Consider the following 21,720-nt stretch of genomic DNA (forward strand, 5'->3'; position numbering starts at 1 on the left):
TGACATGCATATACGACACAAATCTAGTTATTCTTCACTGTAAACATAGTCATTACACATTATGAGATAATATTAATAATAATAGCAGCTTCATGCTAAAGATCAAGAATATGAATTATAGCTATTGTTGAAAGTCAAACATGATAAAATGTTCACTAAATAATATTTATTTATTTAATTTTTTACATGCATGCAAGTCCTATAGTCCTATTCCTAAGAAATTTCAAGATTCACTTCCAGAACTGATACTACACTTAATATCCGTCCGGTCAGCTCTTTAGGGCATGTTCAGAGCAATTCAAACTAAAACTACAATTTTTAACAACACTTATTGTTCATGCTCTAATTCCTCTGGTATTTATGCATCTGTATTTCATTCCTTGTAATTGACGGAATACACTGCCCGGACAAAAAAACAAAACAAAAAAATCCAAAAAAAAAATCGCTGTTTGGATTTAAATATGTAAATGTTTAAGAGTCTATGATTGGATCAGTATTGCAGTGATAATATGTGTCTGGCATGTTAAATGTTTGGCAACAGTTCTTCTAACCCTATAATTGATGGAGTGTGTGCACATTTTGATGGAAATGTCATCACAGCATTTATTTCCATCAAGAGGTGCATCAACTTTTGGTCAAGATCTTGTATTCACAATGCAAGAGTCCAGCACTCTGTAAAGTCTCCTCCAGCACATCCTAAAGACTCTCAAAGAATGTAAACTCTGGACTCAGAGGAGCCAATTCATAATTCATGAGTGAAAATGATTCTACATGCTCCTCCCAACCATTCTTACACAATCTGAGCCTGATGAATCATGATATTCTACATTGCTGTTTAAGAAATGAAAAGCTACACACTCCATCAATCAGGGTTAGAAGAACTGTTGCCAAACATAATAATCACTGCAATGATGATCCAATCAGATTTGACTATTTAAAGAGAGAGAGAGAACAGGGCAAGATGTCAAAAAGTCTAAATTTCTTTGTCAATTTCTACATTTGAAAAATCAATTGCATATATACAATTGCTTTTCTAGCAGTGGTTAATTATGTTATTAAACCAAAAATTGCAGTATCAACATATTCTATTTCATTTTAGCTGTTGGATAAACAAGCTGCCCAACATAAAAGCCACACTGAAATACATTCAGAAAAAGATCCAAGGTAGATTTTTAAATATCTCTTCTCAAGGTCACATTTTATAATGTTGGGGCAAGTTGTCCCACCAATGCTCTCACTCACAATTGCTTATACTCACTCACTCACTCACAAACTTATATGTTTATACATTGTATTTTTTTTTATAGTGGAAATGTCAAAGTATTTCTCTAAACATTATTTTCAAAAAACATTTACCCTAAAAAAAATTCCCAAAAAGAAAAGTGATAACTAATACATAAATAATATAATAGCCTATTAACTTAAATAAATAATTAAAGTAAATATTTAAAATATTTCATCACAAATTATATTCGTATAAAAATAGCATGCATAGGGAGCTGTCCATTATCACTGACTGAGGCACAATCTATTAAACACTCGAGTATCGTGATGGCTATAACAAAATATAACACAATAGTATAACTATAGAAATACTTTACATTATATGCTATTAAATATAGTCTGTAAAATACCTTTTTTTGGATATTGAGATACCAAAATCCCAAATCTGCGCACGTTCATGTCAATCCAGCAGCCAGCGCGTGAGATGTTGCGCACGACGCACAAATAATCTGCAATTAAACAGTCTCGTGTAAAAAATTGATGTCTGAACCGGTCATCATAAATCCATCTGCAAACAAACTATTAAAATGCACTGATGTCAAATATGAGCCATTGATCCGACAGTTACCAACTGCTTTCCAAAACGACCCCAAACCTATCAGCGCGCGCACAACTCTCTCTCTTTCTCTCTCTGTCTCACACACACACACACACACACACGCTCATCTTTTCCACAGTGAGCATTTGATCACGACATTTTGCTTTAAAATCGAACCTGAAACTGTGGGAATAATTTGCAAACTTGGAGGTCTTTCCAGCAGCTCTTCATCCTGAGAGGCGTGAGAAACCTGTTTTAATATTTTTTGCTATGATGATGATGATGATGATGATTTTATCTCAAGGATGCGCATAATTAAGACGCATCTACGAGGCAGACTGCATTAGAGCTTTAGAGAGATTAGCAAGGTGTGTCTTGAACTCTGGATTCACATATGTAAAAATGATTCCAGAACAACATCATTTTCAAGCAAATCTATATTTTTTTCAGTTGAACATTTATCTCTGATGCATGGTTGATTTTTAACTCAATGATTTTCAACTAATTCAAACCATGAACCTTTTCTCATAATGCAATATGACTCTCCTCTGTATGTCACTGTGGTAATTTATGATAATATAAATCCACAATATCTGACAAAAGTGGTGATGCACATTTTAAATACCTGTTAAATTTCTGTTGCAGTGCACATGCACCATTTAACAAAAAAAAAAATATATATATATATATATATAAACACATGATTTTTTTTCACATATGTAAACATAAACCACTATAAATGATATTATTTGTATGTGTAATGTAAATATTAGCACTGAAAGGATTTTGCGATTGAGGCATCCCTTAAAATGGCAGACCCCTTGATCAGTGCCCTGACTACTGAATAGGGAGCTGAATGAGACGCACCCATGGATTGCCGTAAAATTCCGCCAATTGAGGGGAAAGAGTTAATTATGCAAATAACAGTTCGCTTAAATAATTTACAAATGTACCTCAATATAACTGTGCTGTTTCTTTGTGTGTGTTGTGGTTTTGCTTTTAAAGAAATGTCCAGTCCACTGGAGAGGGTTGTAGCCCAGAAGAAGGAGGCCATTGAAGCAGTGATGGAGATGTTTGAGAGAGGAGCCGAGGTGCTGGCCAGCGCTGTTGGAGAGATGTCGCCGCTCTTCGAGGCTTCAGCTCCAGTCCTCAAGCTCGTCCTCAACAACGTGGAAAGCAAGGAGATCACATATGTCAAAGATCAGTTTCTAGTTGTGAGGAGCAAATTAGATGTCCTCTCATCTCAGCTACAAGACATTGACTCTGAGATTAGGAGGAGACGTTTGGACACCCAGTTCTTCTCTGTGGAGGAAAATTTGCGGAACCAGTTTAGAAAATACATCGACATTCTGGAGGCCAAACCGGAGTATAAGGAGGTCAAAAAACGCTTGTTCTTGGAGCATTTTTTCATAACAGGTGGGGAGAAGAATCTCTGTGTGCTTTATGATGCTGTGATGGGGAACAGCACATTTGGGGAGCCAATCCTGGATGTTGTGGAGCAATACGAGGCCAGAAACAGAAGGGTCCTGGAAGATTTCTGCGTCAGGCTGAAGGAGCTGCTCTGCCTGGGAATAATCGCTCTGCTGGGATATTGTTTCCTTACTCAGGGAGAAGAAGCGGAGCAGGAGAAGATTCAAGAGTGGAGCGCAAAGATCCAAGAAATTGAGATGAAAATGAAGGAAGCGATCGAGAAATGTGTGCATTCGTTTCCAGAGCAAGCTGAACTGGACATCAAGAGGCTCGTGAAGGAACGAGAGGATGGGAACCTCCAGGAAACGGCCAAGGAACTGCTGGACTTCCTGGTGAAGAAGTACGACTGGGTGAGCTGGTCCATCAGAGGCGTTAGTGACTTGGGCAAAATCAGGAACTTGAGAGCCGGACAGAACTTTCAGAGTGTGGCGGGACAGAATTATTTCGAAGTATCTGAAGGAAACGACATAAACCTGGTGGTCTCGTTCTGCAGCGCCCCTCAGCCTGTGCCCAATGAGAGCATCAGACAGATGATGGAAGGTCCTGCGAGGAAGGGGGACGCCAAAGCTGTCGTGGAGCTTCTGGAGAAGCAGTTAGCTGGCTTTCTGGTTCATGCCGTCAGTCGTCACAAGGAGAGCTTCGCTGTGTCCAGTTTTCCTGAAGAATGTCACTACTGGGACAAACACAAGAACGTGAATGTCTGTGTGCATGCAGAGTAGATTTAGACGTAAACTGGCATGTTATATGTTTGGCAACAGTTCTTCTAACCCTGATTGATGGAGTGAGTAGCTTTTCATTTCTTAAAAAAACATGTAGGAAGACAAATCATGGCCATATTCCAGGATGACAATGTCATGATTCATCAGGCTCAAATTGTGAGAGAATTTTTGCATGAAGCATGAAGAATCAAGAATAATTTTCAAGAGTCCAGAGCTTACATTCATTGAGAGTGTTTGGGATGTGCTGGAGGACACTTTACAGAGTGCTGGACTCTTGGATTGTCAATACAAGATCTTGACCAAAAGTTGACGCGCCTCTTGATGGAAATAAATGTTGTGCTGTTATTTCCATAAGAGATCGGTCAATTTTTGGTCAAGATATTTTATTGACAGTTCAAAGAATTTCGTAGAAGAAACCCCCGCTTCATATATGGAACTCCAAAATGGTTCTATATAAAACCATTTTTTTTTTTTTTGGTAAAAGATTCTATTGGCCAAGTACGGAACCCCAGGGTTCTATATAGAACCCAGAGGAACCCTTTTTTAAGAGTGTATAGAACCTTTTAGGGGTTCCAAATACGTAGCGCTGATAGAACCTTTTCTTCTAAGAGTGTATATATATATATATATATATATATATATATATATATACAGTATATACAAATGTAGGACTTATCTGATCTACTGAATAACTGCCATATTTTCAAACAAAATAGGTTGGCTATTTGTGCTGTATTACTTGGCATGCGTACAATTCATAATGTCATAATATAACTTAATGTGTATCTGAAAACATTCTCTTTAAACGCAATAGGCAGCAAACATGTTAAATATTGTGATGTTATGTAAACAAATGCTTTGTGGTAATAAAAACTCAAGCAACGGGTCTGGACGGTATTGGCTAAGAAAAGTGCTTCCCCATTTAGCCTGCGTGATAATAACCTGAACTGACAGTATCTGTTCCTCATCAGCCATAACACAGCCCATGGCAGGACGTCTCAGGAAACTAATGCAGTACAGCAGAGAGCTCATCAGGATTCTAGACTAAAATATGCCCTTTAAAAATTCATGTTAGTTCAAAGTTGAATTTATAGACTGCATTTCCAAGAAACAACTTGGGTTTGAATGTTTGCTGGTTTAGTTTTTTTTCAGGATTACACTCCAAAACAATATTTAGACCTAAAAGTAAGATTTATGTTTTTGAATTTCATATTAAATTTCCATCTGGAGTACACCGCCACAAACAACATAAACAAACTACTTAATGCATATTTGTCAGTCATAATAAATGAAGCTCTAATGAAACAGGTACGTTTCCTGGCACATTTTATTATTAACTACTTGCATCTATTTTATTGAATTTAAATAACCATATTTTCAAATCGCACTTATGCGAATTGCTTAGAATCAGCATAAATGTGTTCATTATGAAACAATTTAATGTACTCAGTTAAAAATTATATAAACATGGTTAATATATGGCCAGCTGTGGAGCAAGTAATATTCAACAGTTAAAATATGAGATTGAAACCTAATTATTGTGCAATTAAAACACATTTAGGTTATTAGTAATATTACTGACATTTATGTATGACTGACGAATATGCATCATGTTAAGTTTGTGTTAAAACTGTGTAATCCACACAAATGGAAATTTGATATGCAATTCATATACATTAATCTTAAATTTAGGCCTATATTGTTTCTGATAGCCCATAATAAATCTAATTTCAGTGTCCTGTTTGGTATGGCCTGTTTCACATTAATATGACTTATAAGCGATTGTTGACATTCATTGCTATTAACTCTCTGAAGTGGACACATATAGCACTCAAAGCCACTTCTAATTAAATTACTGCTTTTGTACATAAGTCAGCAGATTGTGGCCATGGGCTGCAGACACAGAGGGTGAGTAACCTTTCACTGGTAATATAAGGACAACGAGCTCAGAGTGCTGTGTTCAGCTCTCCAGATCCACTCATTAAGATCACTGAAGTGCGGAGAGAGGGAACAATCCATCATTTTACACTCAGGAGGACCTTAACAGTATGTTCTTTTGCTACAAGAAAAGATGCTCTTAAATATATGGACATTAACAGTTGTTACAGTTGCCAGAATCACATGCAGCACCCTTACATTTTGGGAGCTTTGAATATTATTCTAAATGTATATGTATTTGTATTTTCTAAACCAGCTCGTTCTCTTCCTTCAAAATCTGAATGGAAACAAATGTCTCAGCAAACATAACTCCTGTATTCATTAGCGGTTGAGGCTTCAGTCCTGGTTGGTTATTGATCCATGTGGTGTCCATCTCTGATAAAGGTTTAGTGGCTTACACACCTGTCTGTTATTAAACCAAAACAAATATATTTTATTTCAGTATGACATAGTGTCGAGCAAGCTTGTTCCTTTTATATTCTAAATTATTGTTTGTTGTCATGCGCATTCAGCTGGCAGATGGCGCTAAAACACACTGAAACTAATGGATGACGTTTATTATAACCAAACACAAGACCGTAATGACGACTAAACAAATGAAATGAAACACCTTAAAACAGTTAAAATACATACTTTAACAGATGCTTTACATATTATGACTTTGTTGTTATAGCTATGATGAAAATAAAGGCCCAACCGAAAGTCAATATCAATATTTAATAGGTTAGTTCACCCAAAAATGAAAATTCTGTCAGTATTTACTCACCCTCATGTTGTTCCAAACCCCCATGTGTTTATTTGTTCTGCTGAACGCAAAGGAAGATATTTGGAAGAATGTTTTAATCAAACAGATCTCAATCCCCATTGACTACCATAGTAGGAAAAAAAATACATACTATGGTAGTCAATGGGGATTGAGATCTGTTTGATTAAAACATTCTTCCAAATATCTTCCTTTGTGTTCAGCAGAACAAATAAACACATAGAGGTTTGGAACAACATGAGGGTGAGTAAATACTGACAGAATTTTCCTTTTTGGGTGAACTAACCCTTTAATAAACCGATAAGTGATTTTATGAAACCCAGCTAAATAGTACTGCCAGGGATGGCAGATCAATCCCATGATACCTCACTCTGGCTGCATCTGCCAATCACAGCCTGAACTAATGACATTACCTATTCGTGGAGCATCGACCGGCCTCATGCCTTTAAGTGGCCTGATCTGATAAAAAGCATTAAAACATTTGTACTGTGACACACACCAGCTCACTGTCCGCCTCCACACTGAATTTATCCTTCTGGTTGTGCCATAAACCTCTGCATATGAAGAGTTCAGATGCAAAAGCCTCTAAATGCCATTTGAAATTTTCTTCTTTAATGATGATTTTTATCAAGCTTGTATATTTAAGTTCAGTGATTTCACTTAAATGGCAATGATAATTACCTATTAATTGTTATTTAAGTGAAATTACTGAACTTAAATATGCAAGTTTGATAAAAATCATCATTAAAGAAGAAAATTTCAAATGGCATTTAGAGGCTTTTGCATCTGAACTCTTCATATGTAGTTTTCCTCACAGAATGGTTATGGTAACTATGAATTATCCTACATGCATTCCTCTCCTCATTCTTATCATTTGAAGCTCAGTGCCGTCCAGCACATCATTTGCTGCGTGTCTGCCTCTGAGGACACGTCAGCACTCAGGAATTTCTCTCCGTCTCACTGTTTCTCTCTTGTGGTGCGATAAGCACAACTCCTCCACTCTGTTGACTCTAAACAGTGTGTGTGTCTCCTCCTCAGCACTGTGGTATATCAGACACACTGTCAATACACTGGCCTCTGTTCCCACAACACTCCTTCAGCTCTCACAGGAAACAACTGCTACTCTTCCATGACAGAGACGCACTTTCAATACATTTTTAAAAAGCCAAGGTGAGAAAAAAAGTATAAATATCTGGATGGTTGGAATGCAGTGTAGATATAGAGCAGTTTTTACAGATTTTTTACTGATATTCACACAGTCATTGGTAGTTTAAAATCAGGTCTACATTGATGCCATCTAGTGGGTCTCTAAAGGAAAGCACCCAAAAATGGCATTACAAGACTTCACAGAGGTCAAAGGTCAATTAACCTATGTGCAAAAATATGTATTTCTTATTTGCATTTTACGCTAAGACTGAAATAAGTCTCTTATGCTCACCGTGGCATTTAATTGATCAAAAATATAGTAAAAACAGTGCTTTTGTGAAATCATGTTAAAATTTAAAAGAACAATTTTCTGTTGTAATGTAATTAAAATGTAATTTATCCCTGTAGTGGATTTTCAACGTCATTACTCCAGATCATGTCACACGATCCTTTAGAAATCATTCGAATTTGCTGATTTGCTGCTCAAAAAACATTTATTGTTATCAATGTTGAAAACATTTTTAATATTTCTGTGGAAACTTTGATACATATTTCAGGATTCTTTGAGTTAAAATGAACAGCGTTTATTTGAAATAAATTGTTTACAATATTATATTTCTTTACTGTCATTTTTGATTGATGTGTCCTTAAAATTATTAATTGCTTAAAAAAAAATGATAGGCAACAAACCCTAAAATTTTAAGACTGCATAACAACTAGTCATGCTTAAATAATATTGGCTGCGTCTAAAATCGCATATTTCTTGAGTAGGTAATTATTTTGAATAAGTAATTACTTCACAAAAGGCTAAAAAAGTATGTTCTATAGTATGAATGTTGGACGTATACATCTGCCATGTTGTCATTATCATGTGACCCATCAGCGTCAGTTGGTTTACTTCACTGTCATTCACAAATCCTCTCCCGTGGCCTCATGAGATCGTAAAATGTTCATTGTGCACACAGGAAGTAGTATGTCATCCGGTTATTTTGCCTACTCTTTTCTCAGTACTGTGAATTCAGACATACTACTCTTGTCACATTACGTTTTCACCTTTATATCCCATTTCGAATGCAGCCTTAGTTTCTACTGTTTCCAAAAGTAAAAATATGATGTATGATTCTGCATACTGGTTATCTGACACTTAAAATAAGCACAACATTTGGCATGTTGCAGTCTCAAATGTGCTGCTTAAAAAAATAAATAAATAAAAACAATAACTTGTCATGAGTGATTAAGCTGGGTTTACAATCTGCTCCCTTTGTTGGGCTCTCAGCATGTGGTTATTTATTTTGGGATGCGAGTTTAATTATCCGAATGTGAAGGGTAGAGCGTGAGAAAGAACACGAAGAGAAAGAAATCAGTATGAACTGAATCTGGAACAGAGGAAGTAAAACTGAAGAACATTACAAGACAGGTTATTTTATGCAATAAATAAATACTTTGTGACATATGAGCTTAAAGGATTAGTTCACTTTTGAAAAAACTTTTGCTGATAATTTACTCACCCCCATGTCATCCAAGATGTCCATGTCTTTCTTTCTTCAGTCGAAAAGAAATTTAGGTTTTTGATGAAAACATTCCAGGATTTTTCTCCATATAATGGACTTCAATGGGAACCGGATGGTTCAAGGTCCAAAAGATAGTGTTAATAACAGTTTCAGATGCAGCTTCAAATGTCTTTAAACGACACCAGACGATGAATAAGGGTCTTATCATGCGAAACGATCGGTTATTTCAATGCTTATTCCAAAAATGTAACTTTTCTAAGGACAAATGCTAGCCTTTCTCCATTCTGTGAGGCGCGTTTGCAACGTCACGTAATACGTAATTACGTTCAAAAGGTCACGGCGACGTAGCCAGAAGTACAGAGTCAGTGTTTACAAGTTGAACGCATAGGTTGAACGTGAAAACTAACTCAAACGGCGTTTACAAAAAAGGAATTAAAAGGTAAAACAACGATGTCGGACGATTTTGATTCTGTACTTCCGGCTACGTCGCCCGTGACCTTTTGAACGTAATTACGTATTACGTGACGTTACAAACGCGCCTCACAGAATAGAGCTACGATAGCATTTGTCCTTAGAAAAGTTACATTTTTGGAATAAGCTTTGAAATAACCGATCGTTTCGCATGATAAGACCCTTATTCATCGTCTGATATCGTTTAAAGACATTTGAAGCTGCATCTGAAACTGTTATTAACTGTCTTTTGGACCTGAACCATCCGGTTCCCATTGAAGTCCATTATATGGAGAAAAATCCTGGAATGTTTTCATCAAAAACCTAAATTTCTTTTCGACTAAGGAAAGAAAGACATGGACATCTTGGATGACATGGGGGTGAGGAAATTATCAGCAAAAGTTTTTTCAAAAGTGAACTAATCCTTTAAGCTCATAGAAAAAAAATCGTCCACAAAGACGGCTAGCTTCAGCTGTAAATATTGAGTTGACCTTGCTTTTGTTAAACATGAGTACAAACGGCTGGATGTTTTCTCGTGGATTTCACAACTAATTTCACCCAGCTCATGTAAATGTACTGGACAGCATTTCACAATACAGATGTCTCATATACTGTAAAATATATATACCATATGTCTTTAAATCTCACAAACACATGTGCAATTTGAAATGGACAACCCTTTTGGCTAAAGTACACAGTGAAAACTAGTCTAACAGGAACTGGCTATACAAACTGGGTCATACGGAAGGACAGATCTGGTGTGGATTCCAGTGAACTTTATCTCTGGACTGGGAATAGTCCATTAAACACTTATTTTATCTGATAAGTTATTTCCCTGAAATTCATCATGGACATCTTAGATGTTAAAGTTAAACAAATAATTTATATAGTAAATAAATGTTTTAAACATTATCAGGGAAGGGGAATTTTAAACCTGTATTAAATAGTCGTATTATATTCTCATATTTAGCCCTTATAAAGTATAATATTTTAACAAATGAACAAAGCTGCTCTTTACAGCTTCTGACAAAACCCACAAGAGCTATCTGAGAGCACACAGCCTTCCTCTAGTCTTCCATCTGCCTGTGACAGTCTGAACGCTCATGCTGATATATTTTATCTTCGAGTTCTTGGTGGAGCATCACACGAACACCAAAGTGACCCTGTACTGTGATAAAACCCAAACAAAATGGATGTCCTTCAGGCAATAACATTGAATTCACATAACGATTTCTGTGCACTTCCATTTTAAATTCACAACTATGTCACAACTATGAATCATCAGTGTCGGTGAGCATGAGGACAACCAGATGACAAACTAAGGTTAAATGACGAATGATCATAAATTCACTCCAGTGGCCTTCATAGGACAATACAGCCGCACATTAATGAAGATCTGCACAGCGGTGACCTTCTCTTTTCATTACTGTCTGGGCTGTAATCACATTTGCCATTTGCAAAAGGTGGAGGTTTTTAAAAGGGCAAAGAGAGAGATGCTTAAGAAAACCTTCCTGAAATCAATAGACACAAGTGAACCCAGACAAAACACCATCAAGATGGGAACTAAAAAAATGTCTGATTTAGCACACCCTGCTTTACTTATTACTTTACAAGAAATATAACATACAAATTATAATCACACTTTACTTCAGAGTTCTCACTGTTAAACTATAGTATAAAATATGACTTTTGCCCCAAACTCCTGATTACTGCTTATTAATAGTTTGTGGTGGTTGTTAAGTTTAGGTATTGAGTAGGATTAAGGGATGTAGAATATGGTCATGCAGACTAAGGCATTAATGTGTGCTTAATTAGTACTAATAACAGCCAATAATTGGACCCCAAACTAAAGGGTTACCAAAAATGATATACATATATAAAATGGCAAACTGGCAAAAGAACAAAGTTGTATTAAATTGTAAAATAATATTCTGACCTAGATCATAGAATGGTTTTGAAATGAACTATTTAAAATATGCATACGCCCACATATCATTTATTTATTTATTTATTATGTTTTATGTGGAATAAAGAGGCTCAATGTGGGATTTTCATTTCCTTTGAAACTTGTCCAGACCAGAGGAAATTCAGGTCTGTCATTAAAGCGTTGTTCATCCTTTGCCTTAAGCAAAATGACATGTTTTTCCATAGTTCACTGAAACCTCTCGCATATGTCCTGCGACCTGGACGCAGATGTTCTGACACTGCTTGCTAGAAAATGAAAAGGATCAACAAAATAAGAATTAAACCCAAAAGACTTGGGTAGATAAAATAATATTTTGAGTTTCTGGTGATTAAATTAATCTCCATTGTATTACCTCAGTTTTTCCATTTCAATGAACTTAAAATTAAGGCAACCAGGTTACTTTTTTTTTTTTAAATTAAACCAACAACATTTTTTACAGTGGTTGATCTTGTTTGCCTCACATAAGTTGTTCGTTGTTTAAAATGAAACATGTTCCAATTAAATTATACACACACTTCAGTTTGATAGGCAACGCAAACCACATGATTATGTCATTCTTGGAAGATGAACCTGAATGATCGTTCAGTTTCAGTTAAGACAGACCTGAAATAAAATGTCCAATTAACAGTTAGTCAACATAGCCTGAAGCTAATTCCCACAAAAAAATAGTTCCCACAATTTACTCTTACACGGCATGCTAATACTTGTTTATATAAAAAAAAAACGTCATTGTCTGCTAGTATGGTTTTATAAGACAAACAAAAAATAGACAGATTTTGCTTCACAAAAACAAGGACTCTATGAACCAAAGTGACATCTTGTGGCTACATACATAAGCACTTTACTACCCAGTAAACATCACGGATCAGCATGATAAACACTATACAAGGTATTTTGCATTTAAGATAAGGATGAAAAATATCATGTGGCATAATGATGTTGTGCTATTTAGTGGCGTTTGCTAAGGCAAGCAGCTTGTATCGGTTTTTCCAAACCTTAAACGTAAGCAATAAACTTGTGTTGGGCATAAATCATGCCTCAAATTTTAAATTTAATTCAACACTTAAATATTATTGATGATAATTTCATCATGGCGACATTGCAGTGAACTATACTGCCCTTTTTTGCACACGTTGCATGACTGTCAAGCACTGTGAGGACAGATTTGTTGTTGTTCAGATGAAATTAAAAGCTTGATCCATTAACTTTAGACTAATCCATGACTCATGCAACAAAATATAAAAAAGGCAGGGATTTCAAATACAGCAAATGGCTACTTGGAAGTCACACCTAAACAACCAACCAGACTTAATGCAAGTTAAGTGCATTTTAGACAAAGAGACCAATTATACATGTTCCCTAACCTCAACATTTTTACATTTACAGGTGACAATTACTTAGAGAAGCCCATTTTCCTAAATCTGCCACAAAACACACCAGGGCCCTGTTGACTGTTTATCAGGCATGCGGATCAGCGGTCACACCCACTGCTGTGTTACTGAGGGCACGTCATCCTTTATAAGCACAACTGATTTGCATAGTGCGAGATCTAACAGTGACATGAAGATTTGAAATGCTAATGCCAGACCGGCCGTAATCCACAACAGCCTCTTATTGTCCTTCAACAGACGAATCATTGCATGCCAGCGTGTCCCAGCGACCGCTTCAGCACAAAGCAACTGGGTTTGTCCGCCTGCCATGCTGAAAACAGTAGAGTCTTTCTCTGCCATGTAAAGCAGTGTGACGGAAATGACCTAGAAGCATCGTGCCCCCAAGAGCTGTTTTCACACTCATTTCAGATTGGCAAAGTGTTACTCCACAAAAAGAAGGAAATTTGTGTCTGCAACTACAAGTCTACAACTTATTTATTTGCATTTAAAAAAAATAATAATAATTTTGCCTTCTAATGCATGGTATCCACTACCGTTTGGGCCAGTGTGATATAGTTTGCAAATTCCTATGGATGATTCTCACTGATTTTTATTTATGACAGCGCAAATATAGCAGCGGTTTTTGGTTTTAGGCTGTTTCCTTGAACTCTAAGATTGTATATTCTTGTTTTTCTATTCATGTTTATTAATAAAGTCTACAGCCTGAATATGTGACACATGGCATTTAGTGAAAATTGATGAATCAACATCAACAGCACCCACATATATTATGTAAACACAAACTATTATTTTGAATGCGACAATATATATATATATAATTATATATTATATATATATATATATATATATATATATAGAAATAATCGCATTCAAAATAATAGTTTGTGTTTACATAATATATGTGGGTGCTCTGTGTATAATTATTTTGTATATATATATATATATATATATATAAATACACACACATGCATGTATATTTAAGAAAAAATATATAATTTATATATAAAATATTTATATATAATATATTTATATATAATATAATTTATATATAAATCTATATACAACAGTATACAGTATACATGAAACTATTCTTAAATATATACAAGCATGTGGGTGTATTTATATATATATAAAATAATTATACACAGTGCACCCACATATATTATGTAAACACAAACTTTTATTTTGCGCGGTTAATCGTGTGTGTGTGTGTGTGTGTGTGTGTGTGTGTGTGTGTGTGTGTGTGTGTGTGTGTGTGTGTGTGTGTGCGTGCACTGGTCACTGTGAGTGTCTGTACCCATGACAACCTGTGTAGAAAAGCAGACCATGCAGCATGTTTTATAAGGGAAAGACTTTACTAAGCATTTCTGGGACTATCTAACTACTACATGCTGATTTTTCTCAAAGAAGGAATGTTTACAGGATGTAATCTGTCTGTGTGCCTGTCCCTCATCTCTTCAGTGGGCTCAGAGGAATGCATGCAGGGGATGGAGTTAATCTGAAGGGGGAGTGCCGCAGGGCAGAGTCTATATATACATGTGGACCCTGGGAGGCTGCTGCTTTTAGGCACAGTTGGACTCTGTTGGATCACTAGAGAACACATCTATACATTTCACCAGACTAACGGTGAGTCTCTCCTTTTCTTTTTTTTTGTTGCTCTTTGTCTATTTCCATTCATTATCCTTCCCTTTCTTTTTTTCATCTTTTGTTGTTTTATTTGCACAACTTCAAAAACTTCATAGAGCCAAGGATAAAATAAAAAATACACATAAAAAAGCTGGCCTAGTGATCTACGCTTTTAATTATCATTTTTCATGAACAGTTGGAGATGACAATTTATGAGAATCATTGTGATGTGGATGATAGTCAATATTGACTTAAGTACCACATCCTGCCATAATATGTCCAGATAACACTGGATGTTGTGCTTAAGTCAATATACTGACTGCCACGAAGCTCCAAGCTGCATTTGGATAGAAATAAGGGACGTGGCTTTGAACTTAAACAGTTCCTCTTTTTCAGAATCAGTTGGTTGGTTCCTTTCCTTTTTTTTTTCACAGGGTAGAACTATCAAAAACAGGGTCTGCTTGTACAAATGGCTAGACTGGATTTCTTTTAAACTATTTTCCTACATTTCATTTTCTTTATATGAAGTCTTTTCTCTGAAATCGGACACATCCTGGAGTTTTAATTTCAAAGCCATCTTAATTATTCTTACAAAGGAGGATTTGAAACAATCAGGATCATTGTATTGTTCAGTAAGTATTGTTTTGCTCATTCCATTGAGATCAGAATGCTCTTTTAAAAGATGAATTGTTGCGTCATAAATTCCAAATATAAGTTCTACATGCTTATCATTCATAATATTAGCAAATTAATTTTCACAATTGTTCACACATTCCACTAAATCATTACTGAGCAGGAGCCAAATTAAGTCTTTGATCTTTGAAATATCAAATGTCAGGTTTAGTCTTGTATATTTATTTGTGCTTATTTATTAGATAAAATCTGAGTCATTTTGTTGCCTGCTGTAGAACATGGTTTCACCGCAGGACAAGTGTAATGGTTTCAGATTTTCTCAGATCTGGGTGTGCCTTTTTTTCTGTATATTGAGTCTTGGGAAATTAGATACGAGAGTGAGATCATCTCCCTTGTGTAATCAGAGAGCCCAGAAATGTCCAGAAATGCTAGCAAAAGCCATCAAATATATTCTCCCACCCAGTAACCCCTCCTGAAAACATCTGCTTTGTTATACATAAGGGGTTTAAATGTTGAATTATTCTCCTAAGAAGAGGAGAGAGAGCAGCTCTCCTATTCATAATAATAATAAACTATGCTTTGAAGCACAAAAAAAACTTATATTTGCTTTTAATTCTTATAGTAGTCACCTGATCTCAATGATCTGCCTTTATTGTTGTATAATTTGAGACATTGCTGGCAGATTGTAAGGTGGAACAGGACATGCCCGAACAAGACTAGAATTTTTTCTTTTTTTTTTTTTTGGCCATGGCTTGAGCCCATGGAAAACATTTTTAAATGTACAAACACTCTGGTATTTCTGCCCCTGTGGTCTGGCTGTCCAATTCATCTCAGGTTACTGTTAAGGTCTCATCCTGAGCAAACAAATATGACCCTTAGAAATAGCTGCATTGATTTCAGTATTGATTTTTATATTGTGGCTTCCACTTTATGATATATATGCCTTGATCTGTTACAGACAAGGGTGAGAAGGATAAGAAGGCCTCTCTGCTTTGATCCAGGATGAATCGGGTGGAAGAATGGGTTTTGGAGAACAAGGACAAGATCGAGAAAGGAGTGGAAATCATGGGGCAAGGTTGCGAGGTTTTAGCAGCCACTGTGGGACAGTTCCACCCCATCCTGGAGGCCGTGTTTTTGGCCTCGGCCGAGATCCTCGGCAACCCGGATGGGAAGGAGGCCAAGTTCCTTGCTGAGCAGTTTGAAAAGATTAACCAGAAACTCGAAGGCATTCAAGATGAAATCGACCAAATCGCTTTGGAGATGCAGAGGACATCCATGAACAAGCAGAACTTTGACCGTGAGGCGAAGATAATCAGTCAGTATGAGAAGTTTCAAGACTTTGTCAATGCTAAGCCCAAGTTCAAGGAGAAGAAGAAGGAGAAGTTCATAAGCCAGTATGAGAACACGGGTAGCGATCTGAACATTGACGCCTTGTACAATGCTGTAACTGGAGAGAATATGTCCGGAGATGCCATACTGGACACGGTGGTGACCACTGAGCAAAGGAGCAGAAAGCCAGTGGAGGAGTTCTGTGCTAGGCTGAAGAAGATATTCGTCATGGGAATTATAGCAGTCATGGGTCACGCCGCCCTGAAAGAGGGAGCGGTAGGCGAGGCCATGGTGAAGAAATGGCAGGATCGCATGGAAGATGTAGAGACACGCATGAAAGCGGCGGTGGATGACTGCATTGAGAATTTCCCTGTGCAGGCCAAGACGGACGTGGAGCATCAACTTTTGGAGCGACAAGCCAGCGTTGACCAAGAGTTCGCAGGATTAATACTGAATCTCCTTGAGAAGAAATACTACTGGGTTTCTTGGTCAGTTCGGGTGTTCAACCACAGTGGCATCTTCTTCTGGAACTGGCTCGCTGGCAAAAAGTACCATGGAAGCGGTGGAGGTGGCAACTTTTTTGACCTTCTGACCCCAAACAGCATCAGAATCGTGGTGTCGTTCAGTGTAGACCCGAAACCCCTCAACAAGAGCCATCTGCTAGATCAGATAGAGGCACATAAGCTGAAAGGAAACATGCAGTCTGTGGCTCAAGAGCTGTGGAAGACTCTTCCCGACACTTTGGTCCATGCCATTAGCTGCTATAAGAAAGTAGAAGAGAAAAACAACTTCCAGCCAGAATGTTTCTACTTTGCGAGGCACAAAAGGGCATACCTGTGCATTCATTCTGAATAGATACGGCAATCAGTCTTCTCTATTTTTCCTGTATCAAATTATCCAGCAGGATAATTAGGTGAAGCAAACTGATGACTGAATTGTTGTTGTGGGGATACAACGAGAAAGTATATTACCGCTGGTTCTTCACTTTATATTCGCATGTCAAAGCGAAAAAGGAATATAAAGATAAATACATTCATTTCAGTTGTAAATTTTATTGTTTTGTACTTCAGAATGGTTTTAAAAGACAAGTTGAGAGGCGAAAACTTCAACGATAGACAGATTGTGGGGGTTTGTTGTTAGTCGTGGTGTTTACAATCAAAAATCTTTTCATTTAAACTTTAGAGTGTAGTCTTTTCTGGAAAAAAAAATGTATTTCCAAATGAAAAATCTAGTTATATATTCTATGTAACCCAAGAATCATGTCCATTTCATGTTTATGATATTATGTAATCGCAAATAAAACAACTATGATATAGAAATTTGTTTCAAAGTATCAACATTTTTTTTTTAATTAAAGTTATGCACCTTATTCTAGATATTAGGCTATTTTTTATTACGTACTGTATTTCCATAAGTCATAGCCTTGTTTTCACTTCAAAAATAAAATGTTTAGCTGAATAAAGTTCATATTTTAAGGGTAATTATACAAGACTTATACAAGAGACTGAATATTTTAAATAATTTTCCTTTAAAAAAAAAACAACTTATGGTAACCGTAGCAAAAATTAAAGGACAAAACTTAATTTCTTCTTACAATAATATAAAAAACTGAACTGTGGGTTTTTTAGGGATACTGTGGTAAATTCTAAGAAATAAACGACAATACTTCATTCATTTTCTTACAATAGTACTAAACATAAAATTTACTGTGGTATTTTGGTGTAGTAAACCATGGTACATCTTGTAGAGGGTTAAAGGACAATAGCCTACTTAAATATTTCTCTAAACAAAAATCATGAATTTTGCTGAAACTATGATAAAATGGTCAATTTTGTGAGGGGAAAGACAATACTTGAAATTCCTTCAGTGTGTAGTAACTTAGTTGAAGGGTGTGCCACCACGAGCTTAGAGAAGAACCAGCACATGATCAGACGTCGAGCGAGACAGATCAGCCTGAACTTTTGCTTTATTTAATTCTATCCCATTTGTGATCGATTGGAAGGTGAGTTTGCTTGAATAACAGTGCTAATTTGTTCTCAAGTCTAGACGTCAGTTCAACGACGGATTCATTGGTCTCTGTGCGTCGTGGTTTCAGTTTTTGCTCATGAAAAGTTTTAGGGCGTTTCTCTACTGTCTGCTGTCCGCCTGTAACATTTTCACCAGCTCGAAACATCGGTGTGTTTTAAACACGAGAGAATGAGTTCCATAACCGATCGATTATCCAGGCAAAAAAATATCTTCTCTGTAACTAATTTAAACTCATTTGTTTTCGTTCTGAAGAACTCAAGAGGGTTTGTTTGACAGTGATCGGTAGGCTGCAGTCTGAATCAGGAAGTGTTTCTTATGTCAACAATCATTTTTAACTTTGCCAGTCTGATATTTTAACTACATTTTACCTTAAGGGGACATTTCTGCATATGTGCCGGTAGAAATGTGGTTATGAAATACTAAATCTCTATTCGGAGGGAGGAAAGGAGAACAGATTTACCTTTCTGTCAAGATTGGTTCAGGTAGCAGGTTGCTACGGGTCCTACGGGACAACTTGCAGGGCAGTCCGTCGTTGCTACAGCAAAATCATAAAGCCGTTTATTTTGCGAAAATAACCAACTGTCATTATGAGTGTAACGTTACGACTGCTTAGCAAACAAACATAACCTACAGAAAAAATAAACAAATATACAAATATTACTTGTGAAATATTATTCGAATCAAATTATGTGCCACAAAAAAAACACAATTAGATACCTTACGTTACTTGAACACGGTTGTGAAAACAATATTTGACGGCCGCCATGTTTGACCAATCAGAATCATTCAATGTAGGCCTTAAACTCTGCCATGAAAACTAGCAACTTTAACTAAACAATGTAATATCAAATTAAAAAGGAATTTACCTGTATGATAATACTCTGTATCAGCGCAGTTCGGAAAATGGATGGATGATTTTACTCAGCTGTAAGTGCCTTCTCCTGGCCAATTCATTCAGCACGCGACTCTCACAGTGCATTATGGGTATGCTCTAGCCAAAGAGCATACATCGGTTCGGTTGCACACTTGTTATTGGAGTGCATTGTGGGATGGAATGAGTTCACTCGATAACGTCTTATGGTTTCGGACACAACTACTAATCGATGCCTGACCCCTTAAATAGTGCCCTATTTAAGGGTATAGGGACCGATTTCAGACACAGCCCATGAATCAATACACTCACTACACTGAATAAAAACCCAGACAGCAACATAGTGTTGGCCCAGATCTGGGCCGGCCCACATCTGGTACACATGGATTCCACACGGCCCACATGTGGGCCAGATCTCGCCAACACTTTGTTGCTGTCAATCAACTTAAATGAACTTAAATTACATTAAACTGACTTAAAAAATATGTTGGATCTTGTATATAACTTATAAAAAAAGTTGCTTAAAAATTGCTTCATCTATTTTGATGAGTTAAAGCAATATAAAACATCTGTTATCATATTTTACTGATCATGTAATTGTTTACAGATTAGTTTTATCGGATGTCTTATACGTATGCGAATGTTCTTTTAACATATTTTCAACTGGACTAAAACTTTACATATAAAACGATGAAAACAACAAAACGGATAATTGGAATGGTGCTATTTTGATTTAACCCATAGGACTTTTCACATGTGTGTTAAGAGTTCAGGTGAGGATAAAAGCTAATGGCCCTACACTAGTGTATTAAATTAGTCATTCATTTTTTATGATCCATTGCGTGCCAGCATATCTTTACAATTTTAAATGCATACAATTCTGTTTTGGGTTGTAAGTCACATAATTGCTTGAATTAGTGATATTTTTTAACACTGGAATTTTGTAGCTACTGCCCAGTTAAAAAGAGCATAATGTGTGTGTCTGGAGAGAAGCTGAATTGGTGTTTTCCTTGTCTTGTTTCCATGGTTACTGCTGAGGTGCTTTGGAAAAAGGTTCTTGCTCAGCTAGTCGAACTACCCTGTTAATTATTCCCACACCTGTGTTGGCAAAATGTTAATGGAAAAATCATCAGTGGTTTTGCTGGATATTACCAAAATAATCTTGCAAGCACTTTGCTATTTTCCCTTTATCCCTATTAGATAGTGATTAGTGATATAAAATAAATGCAAATAATTTTTTTACTCAGGTTTTATGCAAAAAACAAAACAAGAAATGTTACCATATATCACCGTGTCGTGATACAAATCATTATCACAAATCAAATCACAAATAATTAATGTACCATTGTATTGTATTCTGGCAACTTTATGTAAGAGAATAGTGTGTCAGCATTCTTAATGTTACACAACCAGTCACAAATTTGCACACACTTCATTTTTCCACATTTTCACATAATGCTAAAGACACTAAGAAGATTAAACATCAACATTTCTTTTGTTTTATGAAACAACTCATATAAAGCACAAAGCTTTAGATCACAAGACATTAAGTCAGTCAAGTATGTCACAACGTTGGACTTTTAGGAAGTTATATAATATGACCGAACAAGCTACTTAAAAATAGCGTTGCATCATTATTATGGAAAAGGGGAAATCCATTCGAACTGTTTCCAATTGAAATGGTTGTCCTCTCTATTGTTGCATAATGCATACTGTGTGACTAATTGTTCTTACATTATTTGCCAGTTCGTTTAGTGCATGTTTGAATTGAATGAATGCATCTGGCCCATGTCTTTTATGTAAGTGAAGGTGTGGTTGAACGAGAGAGCCTCTTTTAGCATGTGTACATACACCTGGTGTGTGTTGCTGCTTTTATGGTTTGTATAAAACATTTCTCATTTCCTTTATCTTTTTTTAGCAAGCCCACCCTGATTTACACTGACCGTTTAAAGATTCAGAGGAAACGAAGACTGAAACATGTAAGTTTCTTTCCGTTTACAAGTCTCAAAAGACAAAGACCGTTATTTATTTACTAATGTTTTGCATGCCATGTATAA

At 36.3% G+C, this 21,720-nt stretch overlaps 3 protein-coding genes and 1 long non-coding RNA gene across 7 annotated transcripts in view; 3 read left to right on the forward strand and 1 right to left on the reverse strand.

The window, feature by feature from the left end:
- Positions 1–19,797, reverse strand: LOC148977057 (uncharacterized). Its single transcript, XR_016145804.1, has 3 exons — positions 19,659–19,797; positions 19,253–19,327; positions 1–1,733 (listed from the first exon to the last, which is right to left on the reverse strand). It is a non-coding gene; the product is annotated as an uncharacterized LOC148977057 (long non-coding RNA).
- rpz3 (rapunzel 3) lies at positions 1,916–6,350 on the forward strand. 2 transcript variants are annotated; one of them, XM_039675103.2, is made up of 2 exons: positions 1,916–2,063; positions 2,828–6,350. In XM_039675103.2, the coding sequence occupies exon 2, from the start codon at positions 2,830–2,832 to the stop codon at positions 4,009–4,011; it is 1,182 nt and encodes a 393-aa protein (XP_039531037.2). In that variant the 5' UTR covers positions 1,916–2,063; positions 2,828–2,829; the 3' UTR covers positions 4,012–6,350. The 2 variants fall into 2 exon arrangements, with proteins under 2 accessions (XP_039531037.2, XP_088974132.1); XM_089118006.1 differs by lacking the exon at positions 1,916–2,063 and adding an exon at positions 2,121–2,190.
- rpz5 (rapunzel 5) lies at positions 14,669–18,083 on the forward strand. 2 transcript variants are annotated; one of them, XM_039675098.2, is made up of 3 exons: positions 14,751–14,802; positions 15,331–15,434; positions 16,394–18,083. In XM_039675098.2, the coding sequence occupies exon 3, from the start codon at positions 16,438–16,440 to the stop codon at positions 17,617–17,619; it is 1,182 nt and encodes a 393-aa protein (XP_039531032.2). In that variant the 5' UTR covers positions 14,751–14,802; positions 15,331–15,434; positions 16,394–16,437; the 3' UTR covers positions 17,620–18,083. The 2 variants fall into 2 exon arrangements, with proteins under 2 accessions (XP_039531031.2, XP_039531032.2); XM_039675097.2 differs by lacking the exon at positions 15,331–15,434 and having other exon boundaries at positions 14,669–14,802.
- The window catches only part of rpz4 (rapunzel 4), a 10,210-nt gene continuing 3,210 nt past the window's right edge, over positions 14,721–21,720 (forward strand). The window contains exons 1-2 of one of the 2 annotated variants that reach the window (XM_039675100.2): positions 14,721–14,802; positions 21,582–21,642. The gene's annotated coding sequence lies outside the window, so the exon portion shown is untranslated. Of the gene's footprint in view, positions 14,803–18,595; positions 18,767–21,581; positions 21,643–21,720 lie in introns of those variants that run through there. The other variant, XM_039675099.2, reaches the window with a different exon arrangement.

The sequence above is a fragment of the Pimephales promelas genome, chromosome 12 (genome assembly GCF_988280905.1).
Source record: "Pimephales promelas chromosome 12, fPimPro1.hap1.1, whole genome shotgun sequence".
In the NCBI taxonomy this organism is placed as follows: Eukaryota; Metazoa; Chordata; class Actinopteri; order Cypriniformes; family Leuciscidae; genus Pimephales; species Pimephales promelas.